Below are 23,969 nucleotides of genomic sequence, written 5' to 3' on the forward strand. Positions count from 1 at the left end.
TAATGTTCGCCGCGGAGATCCCTTTTTCTGTTGCACTTCACCTAAGGTCCATTTGAAACAAGGAACACCAATATATATATACCTCTATTGCTAACCTGTTTTTTTGTTTTTTTTTAACACTTGATCCTGCATTGCTTGGCTTTGTACTTTTTCCCTGCATAGTTATCTCCCCTTCCGATTAATTCTTACCTTTCCAAACATTTGCTTTTCTCACTACACAAGTAGAAAGTCTAAAGAATTTCATCTTAAGAGTTGGTCAGAATCTCTGGGATGAAATTTTTTTTTTTTTTTTGCGAATGTTGGAAACCTAACCTAGATTTGGACGATAGGCAAAAACATTTAAATAAAATCACGGATATCCTCACGATGCATCCAATCAATTTTTTTTATTTAGCAATTGAAATGCTGTTTAACAACGCTCGCATGTTTCTTTACTTTCGTTAATTGAACTTTCTTGCTTTACATTTTATGAAAACAAATGTGTAGAAACTTTTAGCGTTCATTATTTAATCCTATTTTGTCTTTTTATGTTTATGAAATCAGAACCTTTTCTGATATTTCTCTTTTAATAAAATCAAACTGAGACGTCAAATTAAAATGAAACAATAAAGGGATTCTGTTGTTGCACATTTGTAATGTAACGGAAAAAAAAAAAATGTGGAATGAAATTTTCCCAGAAGAATTTGTTTCTTTTTGCAAGGAGCATTGCATACATTTTTTTTTTTTTTTTTTTTTTCACTGAAAATTAAAATAAAAAAAAATATTTCTATAAAACTTAAAACGTCCAACAAAGCTTTTAAAATAATAAAGAATTTCACATATCTTTTTTTTTTTTTCTTTTTTTTTTTTTTACATTGAATTTTCCTGTTAGTGCAACTTGTAGTATTTTTATAGTAAAGAAATCTGGTACACAACGGTTCACGCACCCATAAAATAGGTAAGCAGAAAAAGTGAATAACTTCCACACATTTATTACAACAGACTAGCAAAAATTCCATTTTTGCAGACTGTTTTACAAATTAGTTAAAATTGAATGCCGAGATTTGAAGATTAGAAATAGCCAACATCTGTGTTTATCTGACTTAGCTCAATTAAGAAGAAATAAAATTCTGTTTCAAATTATAGCATGGCAGACCAACAAAAATACTATTTCAAACTTAAGCATGATAGGCCTATTGATCAACAAACAACACCACTTATGGGTGCATCTAAATTGATTAATAAATGTGATTGTGAGAATTTTTTTTTGTTTTTTTTTTATATATGATATTGTTGCTGATAACATGTGATAACATTTCAAAATCTGAAAATAATATTAACCTTAATAATCTGTCAAAAATTGATGCTCTCTCTCTCTGAAAATAATAATGTTATGGAAACACAGTGGAACCTCTATGTTCGAACAATTCTTTATTAAAAAATTGAATGTTCATTCAGAAAAAAAAAAATCTTATATTTTAATTCTGTTCCAATAACGTAATTAGTCAAAAATGATTTCATGTTATTCATGGAGTGCGGCCATTTTGTTCACAATTTGGGATTGGTCAACATCGGACATTTAATATTTTACAATATTTGAAAATGATGATGATGAAGTGTTCTTATGTATATGTTTTTGGACTGTCCTCCTGATCAAGCCTTAGTTACAACATTTCAACCATTGTTTTCCCTGGTCTTCTACGGGTTTATTTTATCATTTCAACAGTGACTGATTTCGCGAATTAAATTTAAACATAGAGACTTCACCATTTACTAATACTTTTTTATACTAGTTTTTTTCATACGCATTTTAATAATTCTAAATAAGGTCTTGGTAATTACGTTATTTTGGTTGCAGTTTTTCTTATTCTTTTATGTTCTGGGGTTCGAGGGGATTTAAACTTTTCTAGTTTCTTTCAAATTTTCTAGTAACAGTTAATAATATGCAAAGAAAAATCAAAAATGATTTCATAATGAATGTTTGAGGTTTTATTAATTCTTGTTTAAAATAACAAATTTGAAAAATTGAATTTTGATTAAAACCAATGTTATCTACTTAATTGTTATGTTTAAATTAGTAACACATCCAAAAATTATGAAAAATGATAAAGTAGAAAAATAATTATTAATGAAAATTGCTTTTGAAAAAAAAATTGTAAGTTTTACTTAAATAATAAAGAGAAGAGTTTTTCTTATGATAAAAGGGGAGGTAACTGCATGAAGTCAGGATATTTCAAAATTATAATGGCAGATTCCTGGATCATGAAAGTGCCCATATAAGTGTTTCTTATTTAAACTTTTCAATTTTCTTTCAAGCTTTCTAGTAACAGGGTGTACAATATGTAAAATTTAAAAAAAAAAAAAAAAAAAAAAGATTTCATGTTTCTTTGTGAATATCTTCAATCGACTTATACTATCTGCAAAGATGAAACAAAATTATTCTTAAGTTAAATGAAATGTGAAAAAGGACAAAAAATGTGGAGTAAAATTAGATGGGAACAATGAATTCACAAAAAATCTGCATGATTCCTTTGATTTTTGGGGGTGGAGATCGGTTTGCAGTAATTCTTTGTTGCACAAAAATAAAAAGAATTAGTTTCGATGGAAGATTTGTAATTGTTTAGGATCTGGATCATGATGTAAGGACAGACCCAGACATTGGATTGAGAGAGGAGGAGGAGGAGGTGCTAGTCTCTCTGAGTGAGATGCCTCTCTTCTATTGTATACCAAGTGAGATTAGTTACACTTGTAATTTTGTAAACATTCGAAACCCTTACTTTATTCCATTTTATTTTTTTTAATTGTTTTATCAGATTTTTTTGTATGCTGAATAATCTGCCATTTATAATCAAATTTATCTTCATCTTTTATTTATGTCCTCCAACTCCCTTCAATCGTCTATCAAAATACTAGATGGCGTCAAATGAGATCACTTTTTGAATTCACAGAAACCAACTCCCCTCCCCAGTCTTGTTTCCGTCTAAATGTTCGTTGTTTAACTAATAAAGGAAGAGGCAAAAGATGTTGAAAAATAATCTCAGGATACTTTTCTCACTGAAAGATAGTGCAGACATTTTATTTTAAAATTATTAGAGAACCGTTGTCTCCTCTTGAGTAAGTATATGTTTGGAGTCGTGGTGGTGGTGGTGGTGGTAGTGCAGGTGTATGATCTGTATAGTAGTAATCTTAGCCAATAAGGATCCACCTTAAGGTAAGTTGATAGCAGAGGTTGGTTATTCATTTTAATTTATTTAGTAAAAAATAAAATAACCCTGCTTCAATGCCATGTAGGGAAAGGTTAGAAATTTACAGAGAAGAGAACACAATAGTTTGACACCTAAATCTAAATTTCCTTGAATTGTTGCATTGTCGGTGAATTTATTTCACTTGGAAGTCTATTCCAAGGTTCGGGAATTCTATTTGAGAAAGCAACTCTCCTTCGGTTTAATCAAAAATGCTGGTGAAACAGTTTACTGCAGTGGGCACATAAATCTCTTTCTGATGCACAATAGAATAAAGGGTTCTGGGGTCTATCATAATGCCTATTGAGGATATTGTAGGCGAAAATCAGATCCTCGCATAATTATTAGTGTTCAAGGGAGAAACGGTTAAGCTTTTTGAGTTGGCTTTCATTAGTCAGATCCAATAGACCCTGCACCATCTGAGTAACCAATTTTTCAACTCTCTCCAGATGCTGGCTATCATGTATTAAATCTGGAGAAAAGGCTTGGATACCAAACTCTAACGGTAGTCTGATGAGGGAGACATAAAAAGAGAGGTACTTGTACAGTTTAATAAAAACATTGAAAAATTAAAATATCAAAAAACAAGTTATATCGGATGCATCTGTTTTGGACTGAAGATCTCTGAAAAAAAAAAAATTCATTTAATTTGATCGAGTAGTGTTTTTTTTTTTGTTTTTTTACAGCATGTTCAAAGTAGCCATGTTTGGATTTTTAGAACACGCTATGGGGAAATAACTCAGTCTAAAACGCTGACACCCCTCTCCCTATGTTAAATCATAGCTTTTCTTCCTAAAAATTGAAACCTGGCTACCTTTCGATCGGTATCATGACAAATTGTTTTTCTTTTTTTTTTTTTTGCTGAAAAAAAAACAAACCTACTTGATCAAATTAACTGAATTTTTTTTTTTTTTTCAGAGAACTTCATTCCATAACGGATACGTACAATATAACTTTTTTTTGATATTGTCATTTTTAAAGTACCAAAGAGAGACAAGAGTTTAATGTTTTAGGAACTCTGTTAACTCAATACATGGAAAAAAGCTGACTGTAAAAATGGACATTACCCATGAACACATTTTTCTATTACTTTTGGTTATCATCAGAATCGATATGATGCATCTGAATCCTTTATCTTGCATGGTTTTATCTTGATATGTTGTCTCGCTAACACCCCCAACTGCAACTGTTCAACTCCAAATCCTTTCATCTTATTAAATGACTAAACTAAACCAATCCATTATCTCCTAACATCTTAAACGACAGTTGAATCTGGGATCAGACTATGTCGATACATAATAATTATATTTACATTAAACTTTAAGAGCATATTACTCAAAGTAATCTGTAATACATTTACGAAACGTGTTAATTTAAGAATAACATTTTGCTATTAAAAATACCATGTTTTGCTAGAATTTCTGTTTGCTTCTAACAAATTCTCAGTACATCTCTACAAAAAAAAAAGAAAGCGGTTCCTTTAAGAATCTTATCAATAATTAGGTGCGGCCCACTTAAAAGGAGTCCAAATACTTATTGACTGGTAGAAAGTAAGAATGAGTAACCATAATCCGATGTGTAAATAAGTTTGTTGTGTAATTTGAGATGATTTATTGATTTATGTATATCCACTGGATGAGACAAACAGCCAAAAAAAAAAAAAAAGATTCAACAGTGGCATTTTGTGCTTGATTTTATTTCTGACTTTAGATTGAACTTTTATTCAAAATTTTCAGTTTTATTTCCTTGGACTTTGGCTAAGGACAAAGTGTAGTATCTGTTCTAATATTACACTTCGTTTTTTATGTTCTCGGTCAGTGTGCGAGAAATCCTTCTAAACTGAGACAATTTTTATTTTTGTTCCTACCCAGAGTGCCCCTTTTTAGGAAGCTGGATTCTCTCCATATTAAAAACTGACCTTGTGTCTAACTCTACCCTCCTGGGGGAAGCAAGTAAATAGGAATATTTTCCATTTTAGAAAGTGATTGTAACACCAGAGGGAAGCGCCTTGGAATAAGTCGAAAAAGACACCTGACAACATACAATCTTCTATTCCATATCTGAACTGTTTCTATCTTGTTACCATGACTACAGCACGGCCGAAAAACAATAACTTGTCTAAAGGTCTGCATGAAAGTAGATCGGATCCATTCTCAACTGGAAGTAGAAGAAAGTATGTTGGGCATCTTATTCGACTCGTCCTGAGCTACTGCCTAGCATAACTACAACAAAGCTGAAAACAATACCAGCAATGCCTACATAATGCTGGATCTCTTCTCAACTGGAAAATCAAAGAAAGTATACTGACGTGTCTTTTAAGACTTCTACAAAACAACTTATATGTTGATAGGATGTATTTGAATCTATGAACATCTGGGAATATTAGATGATGTATGCTAAATGTGGTCCTAGTGGCTTTGCAAGTTGAAGAACAGCACCAATACCAGAACATAAGACAGCCCTTAGTCGTTTACTGTGATCTGCCCCAACCAGATACTGATTGGCGATGACAGATTGAATTCATATTTTTTTTTTTTAGTAAGCCTTGATTTTCCTCCAGTCAAAGAAGGGAGACAACTGCATTTTGTATGGAATGCATTCTCCTTGGGTTTCATAGATTTTCTCTAATCTCTCGCCTTTTCCTCTCATATTGACTTGCATGAAATATTTATTTTTTTGCTTTTCACTTTTTTGTGCATGGCATGAATTTGCAATTGATAGTAAATGTTTGTTATATATAATGGCTTTTTAATTTTTTAAAATCAATATTAAAACTGTTTTTATTGCTTGATATGAATAGACATATTTACATTCAATTTCCATGTATTGATGCTCTATGTGTGCACAAAAAGAAGCATTACAACTGTGTAAGATATCAACATATATTGATATCTGTGTTTATTTCATGTGTATGCATATGTGTATAACCTTTGTAATCACTATTTGAACATCAGTAGCAGCTTTTTTCTTTTTTTTTTACATTTAAATGTTATAATCATTCTGATATATTTTCTGTATATTAATTCCATGTTTTTTACAGACAGTTTATTTTGGGTCTGAATTTTTTGGGGTGGGGGAGTTATGAGTCCTTATTATTTACCATTTTTATGCAGATTTATTGCTCGTACTGTTGCTATTAATGTTTTTGCTACATTTCAAATAATGTGTTCTTTCATCTTCAGGTGTATTCTTCATTCACAGCAATGTTTTATATATATGAATGTTGTTGAAATTTTTTTTTTTTTATCCAATGAACTAAATATCTATGCAAATTTTTCCATGTTTGGTATTTGTAAAAAGATGTTTGTATGTTGGAATTGTCTGTTTGACTTTTAAAGAGGAATGGGATTGGATATTTGTAACTTTATTTTTATGAATGAGCTGCCATTTATCAAAATCCACTTGAGGATAAGGATTAATAAGATGTATGGATTGCCAGTTGAATGATGAAGAATATTGTGAGAGGATTGAAAATGAAAAGAATGAAAAATTTTTATTAGTTATGAAGATGGCTAATGACAAGTATCTGTTGGCATTAGAATTAAATCTGAAAATGTTGTAATCAGTAGGGTAGCAGTTGTATGGTAATGTGCTCCACAGATGGAACATTCTTGGAAAGAAATACTTTTTTTTTCAAAATTCTGTTTAATTGAATCTGTGCACAAGTGTGACAGACCAACCAACCAACCTTCTTTCTGTGAAAGTTTTGCGAGCCGTGCTGTTTTTGTTTTGTTTTAAAACTTTTTATGCATATCCGCATGTTTTTTTAGACATACGAGATCAAAAAGTTGCTCAGCATTGTTGTTGGTGAGATGGTTAATAATTTTGAAGGTGTTTACAAGGTCTATTGCTAGATGTCAAGGTGTCAATGAATCCAAACCCAAGGCATTCAAAGTATGGCAGTTGTTTGATGGAATGCAATTATTTGGTTGCATGTCTCTAAACCATTTCCAGGTGGATAATATTCAGAGCAGAATGAGGATTCTAGACTGATTATGTAAATTCCAAGTACAGTCACACTGTAGCTATATGTGGTTTTAAATAGATGGCTGGAAAGCTGCTAATATAAGGTTTGCTGTGTGATTCTAAGACATCTTCAGACGTGATAAGTTTAAAGATCTGCCTTGCTTACATATAATATGCACAAAGCAGATATAGCTGAAGCTTCTTCGTTATAGGAACAAAATTTAAATATTGAATTTCAAGTGAAACAATGGTATCTACTTAATAGTAATGTCACAGTAATGAACGTATCCAAAAATTGTGAAAAAACGATAAGATAGAAAATTATAAGAGAAAACGGTTTTCAAAGACAATTAGCAAAATTTTGGCTTGATTTTTTACCTCCCTTGTTACGATTTGAACTCTCCGATTTTTTTTTCAAAACTATTTTTGCTAATTGTCTTTGAAAACTATTTTCATAAATATTTTTTTCTTTTCTTTTTTTTTAATTGACCTATTTTCTTTTACAGGTAACTTAATTTTTACATTAAATAATTATCTTTTCTTTGTTTTACTGGGTTATTTTAAAGGAGACAAAATTTACGAAAATGTGGTTAGATTAACAAAAAAAAAAAAAATGGTAGCACCTTTTTTTTTTCTCCTTACATCCCCCTTTGTTTTGTTTTTCCTTTTTTATTCTCCCTTTTTTTTATCTTTTCCTTTTGTTTTTCTTTTCTTTTTTTGGCACTTCTATATTATACAAACAAAAAAAATTGAATTTCAAGTAAAACAAGTGGTACTTACGTAATTGTAATGTCACAAATAGTAACATATCCAACAATTACAAAAAAATAAGAAAAAAATGAAAAATAATTATTAATGAAAAACTTTTCAATAAAGTTTAGCTGGGGAATAAATTTTGTTTGATATTTCAAATTACATTCTTCATGTGACATAAGCAACATAACTCAATTATCTCCCCTGTAATCTTATCTCTTTTTTAGTAAGTGTAATATAGTGATTTTGCTTCCTTTCACAAATTTGTTTTTTAATAATTATTTTTTCTACGTTATCGTTTTTCATAATTTTTATATATGTTACTATTTGAGACCTGACAATTACGTAGGTACCATTTGTTTCACTTGAAATTCAATATGTTTTCGTTTGAATAATATATAGAAGCGCCTTTTCTTTTAAGGAGAAAAAACTTCAGAAAATGTATTTTTATTAACCAAAAAGAAAATTTCTTAAATATAATGCTGCCATCTATTTTTTCTTTCTTCCCCTCTCTTTTTTCCTTTCTCCCCCTCTCTTTTTTTTCCTTTCTCCCCCTTTCTTTTTTTTCCTTTCTCCCCCTTTCTTTTTTTTTCCTTTCTCCCCCCTCTCTTTTTTTTTCCTTTCTCCCCCCCTCTCTTTTTTTTTTCCTTTCTCCCCCCCTCTCTTTTTTTTTTCCTTTCTCCCCCCCTCTCTTTTTTTTTCCTTTCTCCCCCCCTCTCTTTTTTTTTCCTTTCTCCCCCCCTCTCTTTTTTTTTCCTTTCTCCCCCCCTCTCTTTTTTTTTCCTTTCTCCCCACCTCTGTTTTTATTCCTTTCTCCCCACCTCTGTTTTTATTCCTTTCTCCCCACCTCTGTTTTTATTCCTTTCTCCCCACCTCTGTTTTTATTCCTTTCTCCCCACCTCTGTTTTTATTCCTTTCTCCCCACCTCTGTTTTTATTCCTTTCTCCCCCATCTCTTTTTTTTTCCTTTCTCCCCCCTCTCTTTTTTTCCTTTCTCCCCCCCCTCTTTTTTTTTCCTTTCTCCCCCCCCCCCTCTTTTTTTTTTCCTTTCTCCCCCCCCCCTCTTTTTTTTTCCTTTCTCCCCCCTCTCTTTTTTTTTCCTTTCTCCCCCCTCTCTTTTTTTTTCCTTTCTCCCCCCCTCTCTTTTTTTTTCCTTTCTCCCCCCTCTCTTTTTTTTTCCTTTCTCCCCCCCCTCTCTTTTTTTTTCCTTTCTCCCCCCCTCTCTTTTTTTTTCCTTTCTCCCCCCCTCTCTTTTTTTTTCCTTTCTCCCCCCCTCTCTTTTTTTTTCCTTTCTCCCCCCCTCTCTTTTTTTTCCTTTCTCCCCCCCTCTCTTTTTTTTTCCTTTCTCCCCCCCTCTCTTTTTTTTTCCTTTCTCCCCCCCTCTCTTTTTTTTTCCTTTCTCCCCCCCTCTCTTTTTTTTCCTTTCTCCCCCCCCCTCTCTTTTTTTTCCTTTCTCCCCCCCCCCTCTCTTTTTTTTCCTTTCTCCCCCCCCCCCCTCTCTTTTTTTTCCTTTCTCCCCCCCCCTCTCTTTTTTTTCCTTTCTCCCCCCCTCTCTTTTTTTTCCTTTCTCCCCCCCTCTCTTTTTTTTCCTTTCTCCCCCCCTCTCTTTTTTTTACTTTCTCCCCCCCTCTCTTTTTTTTCCTTTTGTTTTTCTCTTTTCATTTTTGTTTTTCTGTAAGTACATGTTCAAAATTAATTACAACCGTTTTAATCAATGCAAAATCCTTACTTTGTTCAGCTTCATCTTTCCTTCTCTTTCTCTTCCGTCATCCACCTTTTAAACTATAGATACCGAACTTGAATGGGACCCCGGAGTCCGTGGTAGCCTTCGCAGACCAAAGATGGTACACTGGAAGCACATGGCAACATTACAGGGAGGAACTCTAGAAGGTATTCCACCTCTGATTTGAAGAAGAATCCGTTCCCGCCTTTGCATCATTCCATTAATTCCTTTTGCTGCATTATCCACGTTTATAAAACAACGCCTCCTCCAAACCGTGACTGTTTGTTGCTCAGCTGAACAAAGCAACCCAGAAATCTTAACGTGACCTTTTTTGCTTTTGAATGTTGCTTACCTACTAAATTTTTATTTTTCAATTTAGATGTGTGACTTTCCCTCCCGGCTATCCTTCACAATTCTTGTCTGTTTGAGCCTAACACCAAGATCGCATGTCGGATTTAATGTTACGGATGGTTCAAATCTTTTGATGAAATAACAAATTGAGATAACTCCATGTGTGTGTTTTCATGTATCTATGTAAGTTGCACATTAAATTATTTTGTTTGTGACTATTAATCAAATATTTACTGAAATCTAAGAACATAATCACTTAAACTATTAAAAAAAAAAATTTTTTTTAATCCTATTTAAAAATCTATGAGTGTAAATTCTTCACCAAAAATTGAAGGCAAGGGGAGGAATGAGTCTGAATTGTTATTTTTTCATGTTCCCCACATACTTGAGAGTAATCCAGCATTTTTTTTATTTGCTAACTTTTGTGTGATATATATATATCAAATTTTAGTCAGTCAATAAAATTAAAAATTTTAGATGTGAAATGGTTAAATTTCAAATCATTATTCTATGCAAGACAAAGAATACATTTGAAATATAACTCCTCATCCTATAGGATTTCAATGTCTAACATCTCTTCAGATGAGAAAATATTAGCAAATAATTATAATGGTTTACACCTTATTTGCTAAAGTCAGTGAGACATGGAAAATCACAATTAAAAGTTTTTTTAAGCATTTAAATATAGAGTAAGGGAAGTTAATGGAAAGGATATTGAATTTCATAACCAAATTGCATGTTAAAATCCAAAGTGAAGGTCTTTGGTAGCAGTGAGGTAATGGGATCCAATCTGTATTTTGAGTAATCCACGGCACAAGGTAACAGTCCGAAGTAGGCATATTTTCCTGGTTTCTTCTTTGTTTATATAATTATATAATGAGTTCGGTAAATAAATTATTATATATATAATTTTATATATATATATATATATATACACTAATTATGAATATTATCTTGCTTATCTTCGGTTGTCCTGGACTTCTCCTTACCACTGGACTCAAACAGTGCCGATTCAGGAGAGTACAACCCTTGCCTCACAATTATACGCGCAGCTGAGTTGTACATCGGCGCATTTCCAATCTCGCTTGTTAAACATTGTGTCATTTTCAGACATGATAGAAGGCTGATATCGCTCTTAGGATTTGTACGCAACTGGCCAACTAGTAGATGGTCTGCAACAAAAAAAGAAAACTGGTTTTCATCAAATGGAAATGAAATCATGTCGACTTAGCGGAAAGGGACCTATATTTTCAGTGGCGTCTGTGCTTCCGTGCGTCCAGACTATTGCCAGATAACTGTCCATTAGTTTTTCCTGGGACTTTCAGTGCTAAAAAACGCCTCTTTTCATGGCTCTTTTTTTCATATTTCTCAATAAAAACTTGATATGTCTGACTATGTATTGGTTTTTCATGGTGGTCAACTCAAATATATATGTTAAGGCCTGAAACTGCACCGTTATCCATTTACACTGAGAATTGGTGTCCCCAGAGGGTTCAAAAGAGGTTAAAATGCCCCAAAATGACACTTTTTGCCCCATAGCGTTTGATCCATCCATTAGATTTTTCTGAAACTTGGCTAAAATATGGAGGCCATTGTTCTTACTATAAATCCAGTATGGGTAATCCTGGCAAAATTCTGGTTCGCGTCCCCGGGGACTTTTAGGGCTAAAAAAACATGCCTTTTTGGGGCTCTTTTTTTCATATTACTCAAGAACTTGATAGGTATGTCTATATAGTAGTTTTCCATGATGCTGAATTCAAATATACATTAAGGCGTGAAACTGCATCATTTGTCCGTTTTTACTGGGATTCAGCTTTCCCAGGAGTTCAAAAGAGGTCACAAATGCCCCAAAATTGCAAAAACAATGAAACTTTTTACCCCATAACTTTTGCTCCATGCATTAGATTTTTCTGAAACTTGGTAAAAATTTGAAGGCAACGTTGACCTTTCACACTTCACACATTCATCATTCCTTTACTATTTTTTGTGGCGTCATCTCACATGCAGCACAAGAGGGGACCACGCACGCGCAGCTTGTTTAAATACATGAAAAATTTTAAAACCAGAAGGTCTTTTTATTTGATAATTTAAATACTTCCTAGTTCAAAATGTCAAATTCATTTTTTTTTTTTCATTTTCTACTAACAATAAATAAAAATGGCTGACTTGCATTGTGGTGGATATAATTTTGTAATTATTTTTTACATGGGATTTAAAAAAATTTATTTTATGCTTTTGCCTGTTTGATTTCAGTGAATTTTTGATTATTAATAGTGAAAAAAAAATGATAATCGAATGTGTAATTATCAAAGTTACATTGATACGAGAAATACAAACGCGCAGTTATCTCATAATCTTAATAGAGATATGTAAAAAGAATGCTAACTTAAAACTTATACATAATATATGTATGAAGTTTGTCCAATTTTCTTAAAAATATTTGGAAATTCTATCTGAGCGTCACTAACTCTAAATCCAACATGATTGAAACCATGGTTGATATGCTTGCTTTTTGTTGGTATCTTTCTTTCTTCCTTTCTTTATTTCTTTTTTAAATTTACTCTTTTTTTTTTTTTTCTTTCATACATTTTGCATCCTGACTCATCCTTTTCAGTTTTTGATGTTTTTGAGCTTAACTTTGAGCCTAACTTTGACTTTTCAGCCAATGATAACCTAACCTTACTACCCCGCTTGCTTTCATTTGGGCTTTCATTTTTTTTTTTTTTTCTTTGGTGAACATATATGATGCAACTCCCAAAATCTTTCTCCGCCTTAAAATAAAAATTACAACTTTTTTTGTTTTTTAATTCTTTAGGAATTTTTACCAATTTAAAAAAAAAAAAAAATGTTATTTCAATTTTTTGTCTTTGTGTTTCATGTTGAAATTAAACTTCTAAATTCTTCTGTCGATTACCATTTCACTCGTGATGTTCGCTAGACCAGATAATCATCAATAAGCCACTCCATGTTTTAAGCCTAACCTACCACACGGACATTGGACTCATTTTAGTTGACTTAAGGGAGATGATGTGACCATACCAGTTGAAATGTTATTGTGCAGTGCAAATCAATTAAAAAAACTTATGATAAAAAAAAGTGAATATTAAACCTACTTCTACGCATGTTAAAGAAGATTTAATATATTTCTAGCAGGGCCCGTATCCTGATGCTGCCCAGGAAAATTGAGGAAACCAGGAAAACCCTACCCCCAACCCTGAATTCCATATTGCTATTTTTATTTTACTTTTAAAAACTTTCTATATGTATCAATATTCAAGATATACATGAAAGAATGCAAAACGTGTTCTTTGCACGCTTCAAACATAGAACCTACAATTTTTTTTTTTTTGTCACATTCCACTCAAATAAGGTATATTGCCACTTTGATGGAAGGTGCTATAATTTGGGACCATGTTTAGAGGAGATGAGCAAAATGTCGGTTTACATTGCACTTAAACTTCTGCATGTCTGTACAGTCAGGGAAATGGGTAACAGGGAGGGAATTTCAAAGTCTAGCATTCCGATAGAAGAAGCTATTAGAGTAAAAGGCATTTTGGTATCTTAGGGCCTCTACAGTGAAGAGGTGGGATTTTGTTGCTAAACAGGTTTGTTGGTGAGAAGGTACAAATGCCATGCATTCATTAGAACACATTCCATTAAAATACTTGTAAAATAGTCACAGGGATGCAACATTGCAGTGATGAGACAGAAGTTGGAGCTTGGTTGATAGTGTGGGACAAAAGAAAAATGTTCAAACATGTTTAACAAAATATAAAATGTTAGAATGTAACGTTTTTAATTCTACAATTTTTTTTCATCCAATATAAACACAAAAAGACATTTCAAAACTGAAATAGTTTTTTTTTTAACACGTTCTCTGTGTACAATAAGCATTATTAGAGAGACATTTTTTTGTGGGGAGCAAATAAACTATAATATTTTGTGGGTGCAAATAAACTATAATAGTGAAATTTGGAAAATGAAAAAAATCGATTTAAAAATAAAAAGTTGAAACAAGATGGCCGACATATAACCATGGCATTTATTGGGTGGATTTCTATCAGTATTTTATTTTCTAGTTTTGAGCGATTTTCGGGGCTCCAAAACTGACATGTTAGCCATATTGTTGTTGTTTAATTAAATCACTTGGTATTAAAAGCTTAATAAATTCTTAAAAATAAGTGAAAACGCTGAAAAACCTATCCGGGTAGGTAGAAGAGTAACTTAACTCGCTTTTGGTCAAATTTATTTGTTATAAATTTGTTTCTTGACAACTTTTTCAGTTTGTTGTCCATAGTAAAAATGCCCCTCAATTTTTTTACATTTTAAAATACCGATTCTGAGAAAAGTGACCATCTTTGTTTAGTCAATAATGTAAACAAACTACAAATAGTTTACAAATGAATGAGCAAATAAGAATAAATTGATTTTTACTAACTTCATAACTGCATTTCTTCTAAAAATAATTTATGTTGGTAATAGTAACGATTACCTTTTGAGGCACAACTACACAATAATAGCAAAATTCAGGAAACAAAAAATCAAGAAAATAATAATGGCTTCTACAGACTTTCTGCGTCAATTTCAGCTAAAAGCAATGATATCTATTTAATGGCATGTCAGAAGTATTTAAATATTACTGCATTATTAAAAAAAAGCTCAAGTTTTTTATCTTTATCGTAAAAAAAACCCTTGTCATATTTTTTGGGGGAACACAACATAACAAGGGAAGTAACTCATTCATATTAATGCACAATTTATTAAAATATTGACAATAAGGCAATGATTACATGCTATTTACCTCCCCTTGGAACTCTCTGGTAATGTTTTAGCTAAATACTCACATTATTGACAAAATGTTTTCTTTTAATAATTTTTTTCTACCTTATCGGTTTTCTTCATATTTGGATATATTCATTATTGTAATATGACAATTGAGTAGAGACCATTGGTTTGCCCTGAAATTATCAAATTTCGGTATTATAATGTAGTTGCACCATTTTTTTTTTTTTTTTTTTTTATTATCTTAAGATATTGATGGTGGAGAGTGCATTGTATACGTCCATCCATTTTTGTAATTGTGTGATATTTTTCTTGGTTTTGTCTATCCTCTTCCCAAGCATTTCTGCTAGGAAGTCGGGTTTTATTTTGAAACAAGTGACTTTTTTCTTTCTTTTCTTTTTTTTTCTTTTTAATGCTTTGCCAATAAAACAAAAAAATTTTAATCAATTCTAATTTTTATGGTTTATCTTCAGGGGCATGTAGGTTTTTTTTTTTTTTTTTTTGGTTTTTGCTATTTTATCATTTTTATATGTTGTAGGAAATGTCTGTACAAAATGCCAGACTTCATGAATCGAAATTAAACATTTATTTCTCCTGTTAATCATTATTATATATATATATATATTTTTTTTTTTTAATAAAAATTGATTCTTTTGTTGCATTAAAAAAAATTTTTATATGGATTATTTTTCAAATTTATTAACAAATCTTATTTTCATGCTTTAGAAATTGTGCTTTTCTGTATTATGTTTGCAATTGGAGATGAAGAAATAGTTATTGTGATTGTTGTAGTGTAATGTAGTCGTCTAAGAATGCAACACGTAACTCGATTGCAAAGGTAAATGATAACATTGTCACAACTTTTCTTTGTGAAAATAAATAGGTATTTTGTCATTTCACGTAACCAAAACAGCTACTCACTATCAGTACAAGGTACCAGTTTTACCAAGTTTGATTTCTGGAAGTAGGAGGAGAAGGATGAGAGAGAAAATTTTTCACCAGCTAATCAACCTATCAGCAGTAGTTTATATATATATATATATATATATATATATATATATATATATATATATATATAGAAAATAAATTATTAGTGCTATAGCAAATTCTAGAGCGATCTGATGCAGTGATTGCAGGTGATTAAATGACTTACTGACTAGATGGTTTTCTAACGAATGATAAAAAAAATTTTTTTGTATAGTTTTAAAGGTTAAAAACTTCAAAGACTATATATATATATATATATATATATATATACATATATACACATACACACTATCAAGCTGCTTAGCATTTCTTTGTCATAAGATTTGCTTATGTATGATATTAATTTATATAGATTTTGTATTATTATTCAGCCCATTCACTAAGTTCTAATTTTTCAATTTTGATTCCTTAGCAGCTATTTTTTTTCCAGCTAAAAACCAAATAGAATTTGTTCCACAGGTCCAAATATCCCATATATCAAGTTTCAAGTCTGTGGCCCAAACATTGACAGTAGTTTGGTAGGGATCGTTCTGCACACACACACACACACACACACAAGGTCACTTAGATACTAGCAGACATTCTGGTATAAAATACACTTAATTATGATATTTTAATTTATGCTGATTCTGTATTTATTATTCTGGCGCTAATTCTTTATTGATTATTATATTGTACCCAAAATGATTTCAAAAGTAAAAAAAAAATATGACTTGGGAACAATTAATTATCAATAATATAAACTTAATTGTAATTCTTATATATATATACACAATAAATGAGCCAAGAAAGAATATCTTTAATAAAGCAAACCTGTCAAGATAGAAGTTTTACACTGTTAAGACAAGCAACTGATAAATTAAAGATTCAGGTGAAAACAGTTATATAGAACTTTATTAGATCATCAGAAGGAAGTGGAAAAGAACCTTTTTAGACCATGGCATTTTGAAGATAAATGCTTTTCATCACAAGAGGAGAAAAAACCGGCATTATAACACTATATGGGTATACAAAGATAAAAATTGTTTTCAGAGCATTTAAATTGTTGTCTGCACAAATAATTAACAAGAACACGGGAAGCAAAGGTATAACAATAATATAGTAGGAAGAGATGTTATATACATATTTACATATCTTCAGATATACTTCAGTTGGAGATATTCCGGCAGGTGGCATGTCTTACTGGAGGCAACATAGGCGTCTTGCCTATTTGGCGGTTGTTACAGAACTCCCCCGGTATTGGTGATTGATACCTTTATATATCTCACTCACTCACTTAAATGTAAAAATCAGAAAAACAAAAAAGAAAACGCGAATGTGATGGAAAAAGAAAAACAGAAAAACGAACGTTAAAACTTTTTAAAAATCTGAAAAATAAAAACAAAAAAAAACATAGAACGTGAAAAATGGCTTAAATAACCCTGTTTCAATATTAAAATTTAAAAAATCAAAAGAAAAAAGGACACCACACCGCTATTCGAACTTACAACCTTTAGATAATGACGCCGACCTCTAATCAAGTGAGCTAAGACAACGTTGGCGAAATTGGGTCGTTTTTTTTAATATTTAAACTAAATCATGTTCCGATGTCATTTGCGCATACGTAGAAGCGAACTTGTCATGGGAGGACGGTTTTTGCTACACCCTCACTGTACAAAACTGATGATTTTAGGGTGGTACCGATATTGCCCGGGTGTTTGGAGGTGTGTGTATGTGTGTGTGTGTAAGGGGGGAGAAGAACTTCTTAAAATAAACAAACAAAAAAAACAGCCAACGAACGTAAAACTTCTTTCTTTAAAAAATCGGAAAAACAAACCCCCTCCCCCAAAAAAAGGATGGCGTTGCCTGGGTGTTTGGAGGTGTGTATGTAGGAGGGGGAGGGGCAAAGAATAAGCAAATTAATAGCCCTGTTTAAACTTTTTAAAAATCGGAAAGAAACAAAACAAATAAAACAGCAAATGGACATAAAACTTCTTTAAAACAATCGGATAAACAAAAATCAAAAAAAAGGAAAGAAAAAAAAAATACAGCGAAAAAAAAATGGTATAAATAACCTTGTTTCAATATTAAATGTTTAAAAATCGAGAAAAAAAAGTATATTTGATAACTGGGATTGAATCTGAAATCTTTAGATAACGACGCTGTCACTTAACCCATCGCGCTATATACGCGTGGATGAAAGTAGGTCGGTTTTTATAAGATTTAAAACAAATTCAATGTACAACGTCTTTTGCGCGTATTGGTGCATGCATAAAGCCATCTTGTCATGAAGATACCATTTTTTTTTCTTTTTTCAACCTTCCATGTAAAAAAGAGAGCCCGTTAAGGATGAAGGAATGAATGTTTTTGTCCAATTTTTCGATATTTGTTGGCCGGAGGCTCGAGCTTTAGAATGATACCTGTCTGGTGAAAATCCGTGGCCTGTGTTGAAAGTTTTTGCAAGACATACAAACACACACACACACACACTCACATATTTTGCCTTTTATATATATAGACTGGGGGGGGTACCCGGCGTTGCCCAGGTGTTTAGAAGTAAATCAAAACTCCGGGAAGGAGAGGGGAGAGGTTTAAAATAAAAAAAAAAAGTTTTGGTATGTGATCAAACCCGAATCCTTGAGGCAAAATTGGAAATTAAAGTGTGAAAAAAAAAGTGCGACGTTAACCATTGGGCCACCGCGACATACCAACGGAAACGCGTTTGAATTTATTTAATTACTTAGAATGTGCAGGTGCACGTTTTAATGACTTTATGAGGTCAACTTTGACTGCGGGGTTTTTATTTTTATTTTCCCAAGATGTTGAGGAGGGGGGGGCAGCTCCCCTTGTCCAAATTGAATGGCAATTGTCTGATATAAGGAAAATATTTCCACATTGATCAAAACTGATTGCTTTCAGACATTGCCGGCGATCGTGACCAAAAAAATACCGCCAGAATTAGTGTCGCTTTTATTATAGGAAAAAGCCTAATCCACATGCGGCGAGCGAATATTTATCTTCCCGAAGTCGAACAAATTAAATAGACAGGCGAGCTCCGTTATTAACTCAGAGATATTATGATTTATATGTGATATAAAAAGTTTTAAGTTGTGAGCCGACCGGCCGCTTCTCTGAAAAAAGCCTTTCTTGGACATACACAAAAAGCGAACAAACATACACACATTTTCGCTTTTATATATAAAGATAACCTAGCTGTACCTACCGGGCATTGCCTGGGATGTAAGAAAGTCATTTTAGGTTTTACTCTTTTTTGCACATTTATTAAATTGATACTGAAAAAGAAATAAAATTTTAGTTGTAAAGTAGATAATTCCTATTATATTCTTCAATTTAATATTTTAAAGTTATTCTTCTTTCTGATTTTTATTTTTCGGTGATTGTTTAAAAACTAATGCACATTACTAGTCATCCTAGCCGAATTAAGTAAAGTTTGAATAAACTATAGCAAAGTGTGTTGTTATATTGCCAATAGTGTGGTACAACAATAACAAATAAAATGGTTAGCTTAAATACTATTTGGATCTGACAAGATAATTTTATATGTTGGATTAAAATTGACAGATTTAGATGTTTAAACTAGCAGGACTAAAAATACCATGGTGCTATATATATATATATATATATATATATATATATATTAATATTATTTTTAAAATATAATATAATTATTCACTGACACATGTTTCGTCGTCTACAACTCATTAGAGTGGCTGAATCTAGCGAGATTCGAAATCGGGACCCCAGGGTAATGAGCCTGACCTCTTTACCCGCTGGACCATCTCACCGACAGTTAGGATATATCGCGATTTATTTAGATGTTATTTGTGTTTGTTTTTGCGATACGTTTTATATATATATATATATATATATATATATATATATATATATGATAGTATATATTTATTTTTACCCATATATGAGAGATAAATGAAATTAATAAATTAATCTCATTAGATTATTTACATATGTTCAAAGAAATCAAGACTGTAGCATCCTGGAATAGTGTACGATTGTTTCAGAGATGATATCAAGTTTATTTAAATACAATCTCTTCATCAGCACAAAGGGAGGGGGAGGGTTGACACCAAATTAACAATTGATTAACAGCATCAACAACTTGGCCTTCGGGTTAAGATCAAAATGTAGTCTCTGTTCTTCAGATGCTACACTTCAATTTCTTATTCTCTGTCAGTGGAGGAGAAATCCTTCACGAATGAGACAATTTTTATTTTTGTTCGTTTTCTCCACATTAAAAAACGACCCTGGTGTCTAACTCTGTCCCGTGGGGAGGCATTGTAAATAGGAACAGCATCAAGAGGAGGAGGGTTTCATATTGAATTGATGGATAACTGGAAAAAATGGTAAATAATTAACGAGTCTACTGAAGAGTAGGTATGGTCTTTACCCACTTTATAAAGGTTAGCTATATGATTAGTTAGTCATTGTTCCTATTTACTTGCTTCCCCCACAAGGGCAGAGTTAGGCACTATTTTATTTAATGAAATATGCTATATATATATATATATATATATATATATATATCTCAACCTATATACTCAATGAATTTTTGATCTAGGCCTTGAAATTTGGTATATAGGGCATTCAGACATGTGGAAATTTTTTTAATCTGTTTTCATCTGGAAAAACGACCTGCTGAGGGGTTAAAATTTAAAAATCGGTACGTTGGAGGGGGGTAGTTGAATTTTTATCTGTTTTCTAAATGTTTCACCAATGTGCATGCGTGAATGGTTCACATGACAGATTCATTATGATAAAAAAATAAGTAGGTTTGAAAACATTTTTAAAGATCGTGTTAAGCAGTTCTAATGGTTATTGTACTTGACTCACGGTCTTTAGATTTTGGTTTCTCAGCCTGAGTATTTTTTTTTTTTCTTTATTTTTTTTTTTTTCTTACATGAAGTGAACGGTTTAGAAAGAGAAAGCATAATACTCGCATGCACAAGTCTCAGTTTCTGTATGAATTAAAATATAATGTTATGTGTATTTTATGACCGGGCAATGCCGGGCGGCCTGCTAGTGTGTGTATATATATATATATATATATATATATATATATATATATACATGTATGTATGTATATGTAATTTTAATCATGCTTTTCACCTATTCTTTTCAGAAGGGGATTTAGATGACGAAGATGATGGAATTGTAACGATCCAAGGGACCCAATTCCAACCTGTTCAGGGTCAACGACGGTCAACCACCATGGACAGGAATAAAAAACTGAAAAAACCAGGACCTAAAGGGAACACCTGCAAGCAACAATGACATTCTTACATGTGTTATTTCTCACCTCCGAATATAATTATAATTTGTAAATGATAGAAGCCAAATTGGAAAACAGGACTAATCAACTCGTGGACCGAAACAACAAGCAAATTAAAATCTCTGAATGACAGAAATATCATTAAAAAAAAAAATGGAGACGTTTACAGCCGGACATGTTTAGTTCTTTAAAGGATTTCATCCAAAAGGTAAACTGAGAAATTGTTACAGTACATACAACACGCGTCCAAAGTCACTTCACACCCCTGTGTGAAATTTTTTTTTTTATCAATACTAACAGCCACTTGTTGATAAGGTTTGATAATGAGATGGATAGATTGTCAGTCGAATGATGAAGAATATGAGAAGATTGAAAGTGATGAAAATTTGATTAATAATTAGAACAGTTCATGACAAGTATTTAACATTGGATTTGAAGAAGACAATGTTGTAGCCTGCAGGGAAGCAGTATCATGGTAATGTGTTCCACATGTTACATATTTGCTCCGGCCGGTCATTCAAATGTGCTTTTCAGTCTATATAATTGCTAAGTCTACTTTTGTCATTGATCTATGATGTATACACACTGATAGCAAATAAAATACAGCACAGCTGATCTATAAAATATTATTTTGTTTTATTTCACACTGACAAGTTTTGTAATTACAGTTATGACAGGTGTTTGATATCAGTGAAGGCACATAGGGTGGTGTGGATGTTGGCAGTTAAGAATGTGTCAGTTTGTTCTCTGTTTGTGACTGACTGCCTGCTTTCTGCTGTGTTGATTTATATAAACATTCTTTCCTCTTGGAATGATTAATATTTCCCATTGTCTATTGTCTCAAATCCTGCGACTGGTATTCTCTCACATATTTCTGGTCAAATTATGCATTCTAATAGACAATGGTGGAAAGTCACGCATTCCTTAAACGGATCAATATGCATGTGTGCAACCCATCAAATGCTTTTCTTCCCAGGGTCATCTGCCAAATATCCAACAAACAGATGGGAAGTTTTTGGAAAGAAACTTTGTTCATGGAAATTCCATTTGTTGTTGAGCACATGGAGGAAGAACAGAAAGGACTCTTGCTATTCAGGAGACTTTCATAGGTTCTCAATATTTCGCTCGTAGTTATGAAGTGGTAGTCGCGTATAAAATGCTCTTTTGTGTTTGCGCAAATAATGTTTACTCGGTTTAAATTTAGATGAAATTCGGAAAACAGCAAAACATGTTTGGCTGCAAAATTGTTTTGTTTTTTTTACCTTATCTACAAACTCCTTATCTTGTGACCATTGTGTTATTCTCCTCTTCAAGGTGTGACAACTGTGATTTCCTTTCATGCCCACCCCCTCCACACTTCTCTCTCTTTTCATGTTAGGACATACATCAATCGGATATATTTAAGACAAACACCTCCTCTCCCCTCCGTCTGTTTTTTTTTTTTTTTTAAGCCATAGAAGACATATACCAAGTAATCCTGCAGGCCAAAAGGTAATAAATTAAAATTTGAATTCTTTGACATTGGCAACAAAATAGAACCATTATCCTTTTCAAAATGGCTGGAAAATTGTTATTTTTCTGAAGGAAAAAAAAAAATGGAGATAAAAAAAAAATTGTATTTTTGTGTGCATGTGTGATTCTTTAAAAACATTTTTGTCTTTTTTTTTTTTGTGTCTGTATTACATTTTTTTTTCTCTCGTCCTTATGCTTAAAAGAAAACACACATATATATATATATATATATATATATATATATATATATGTGCGTGTGTATTACACATATAACATTTGAATAATTCTAGGCACAGTGCCATTATTATCAATTGTTGAGGTTATATATATATAATCTTTTTTACGGATTATTAAAATCTAAAAAAAAAATGTCAGATTTATAAAGAAAAGAAATTTGCGTATGTTTACGGTCATGCTACAAAGTTAGTGAGTAGAAACGAAAAGACAGCACGCAAATAGCAGACGATGTAAGATCTTGATAGAAATGCAACCGTCTTATAACTGACTACCGCCATGAAAAAAAGTTCCTTCCTTTAAAAAGGCAAATTGTCAAATGAAGACGAAAAACCAATTCTATATTTTTCGTCTTCATTTGAGGATTTGCCTTTTTAAAAGAAGGAATTTTACGTCGCCTGACAAGGTCATTTAGTTATTTATAACTAATTGTACCGAAAGATCAGCATGATTGTGTAGCGGCATTAAAAAATGGTGATTTGAATAGAAATAAGTGTAATACGTAAGCCCCCCCCCCCTCCGTTATAAAATATTTATTTCAAAATATTTCATTAAATAATATAAACTGATAACTGTGAGAAACATCTTTTTTGACTGATTCAGATTTTTTTTTATTTTACTCTTATTAGACAGTGCTCATTATTGCATGAAACGGTAAATTGTTTTTATACTGTCAATATAGTTTCACATGCGGCATAATCGCGTTGACACACCGGTTCCTGTTGGATCACTGAAGTTAAGCAATGTTGAACCTGGTCAGTACTAAATGAGACTTCCAGGTGCTGTATGTGCTCTCCGCTTATCTCGGCATTGTTTCCAGTCGTCCTGGATTTCTCCTTGCCACTGGACTCAAATAGTGTCGATTCAGGAGAGGCGTGGTTGGGGATTGCGCAACCCTTGCCTCACAATTACACGCGCTACTGCCCCTACAGGGGGTATCCTTTGTCTTTTGAAACTGAACAGAAGCATCAACATGCATGCGTGTGATCTCCTAACAGTCTAATCTCTGAGATTTGAGGGTTTGAATTCACTATTTGTTATCATTCTCTGGGTTTTAATATCAAACAGCAAATTCGACGCCAATCTTGGGAGATTAAACTGAAGACTACCTGAAATCATGGCAAATGTATGAAAACAACTTCCCGTTTTGTGTT

General features: G+C 32.3%; 1 protein-coding gene across 9 annotated transcripts in view; it reads left to right on the plus strand.

The window, feature by feature from the left end:
• Positions 1-22,687, plus strand: part of LOC145261241 (uncharacterized) — a 576,350-nt gene extending 553,663 nt beyond the window's left edge. For 6 of the 9 annotated variants that reach the window (XM_080119616.1, XM_080119617.1, XM_080119621.1 and 3 more), the window contains 2 exons: positions 9,728-9,829; positions 20,920-22,687. In XM_080119616.1, coding sequence (XP_079975742.1) covers positions 9,728-9,829; positions 20,920-21,071 — 254 coding nt within the window. In that variant the 3' untranslated portion in view covers positions 21,072-22,687. Of the gene's footprint in view, positions 1-9,727; positions 9,830-10,041; positions 10,197-20,919 lie in introns of all 9 variants that reach the window. The other 3 variants (XM_080119619.1, XM_080119620.1, XR_013864431.1) reach the window with 2 other exon arrangements.
• The last annotated feature ends 1,282 nt before the right edge of the window (positions 22,688-23,969 follow it).

This window comes from Euprymna scolopes, chromosome 37, assembly GCF_053919585.1.
Source record: "Euprymna scolopes isolate OS-2025 chromosome 37, ASM5391958v1, whole genome shotgun sequence".
Taxonomy (NCBI): Eukaryota; Metazoa; Mollusca; class Cephalopoda; order Sepiida; family Sepiolidae; genus Euprymna; species Euprymna scolopes.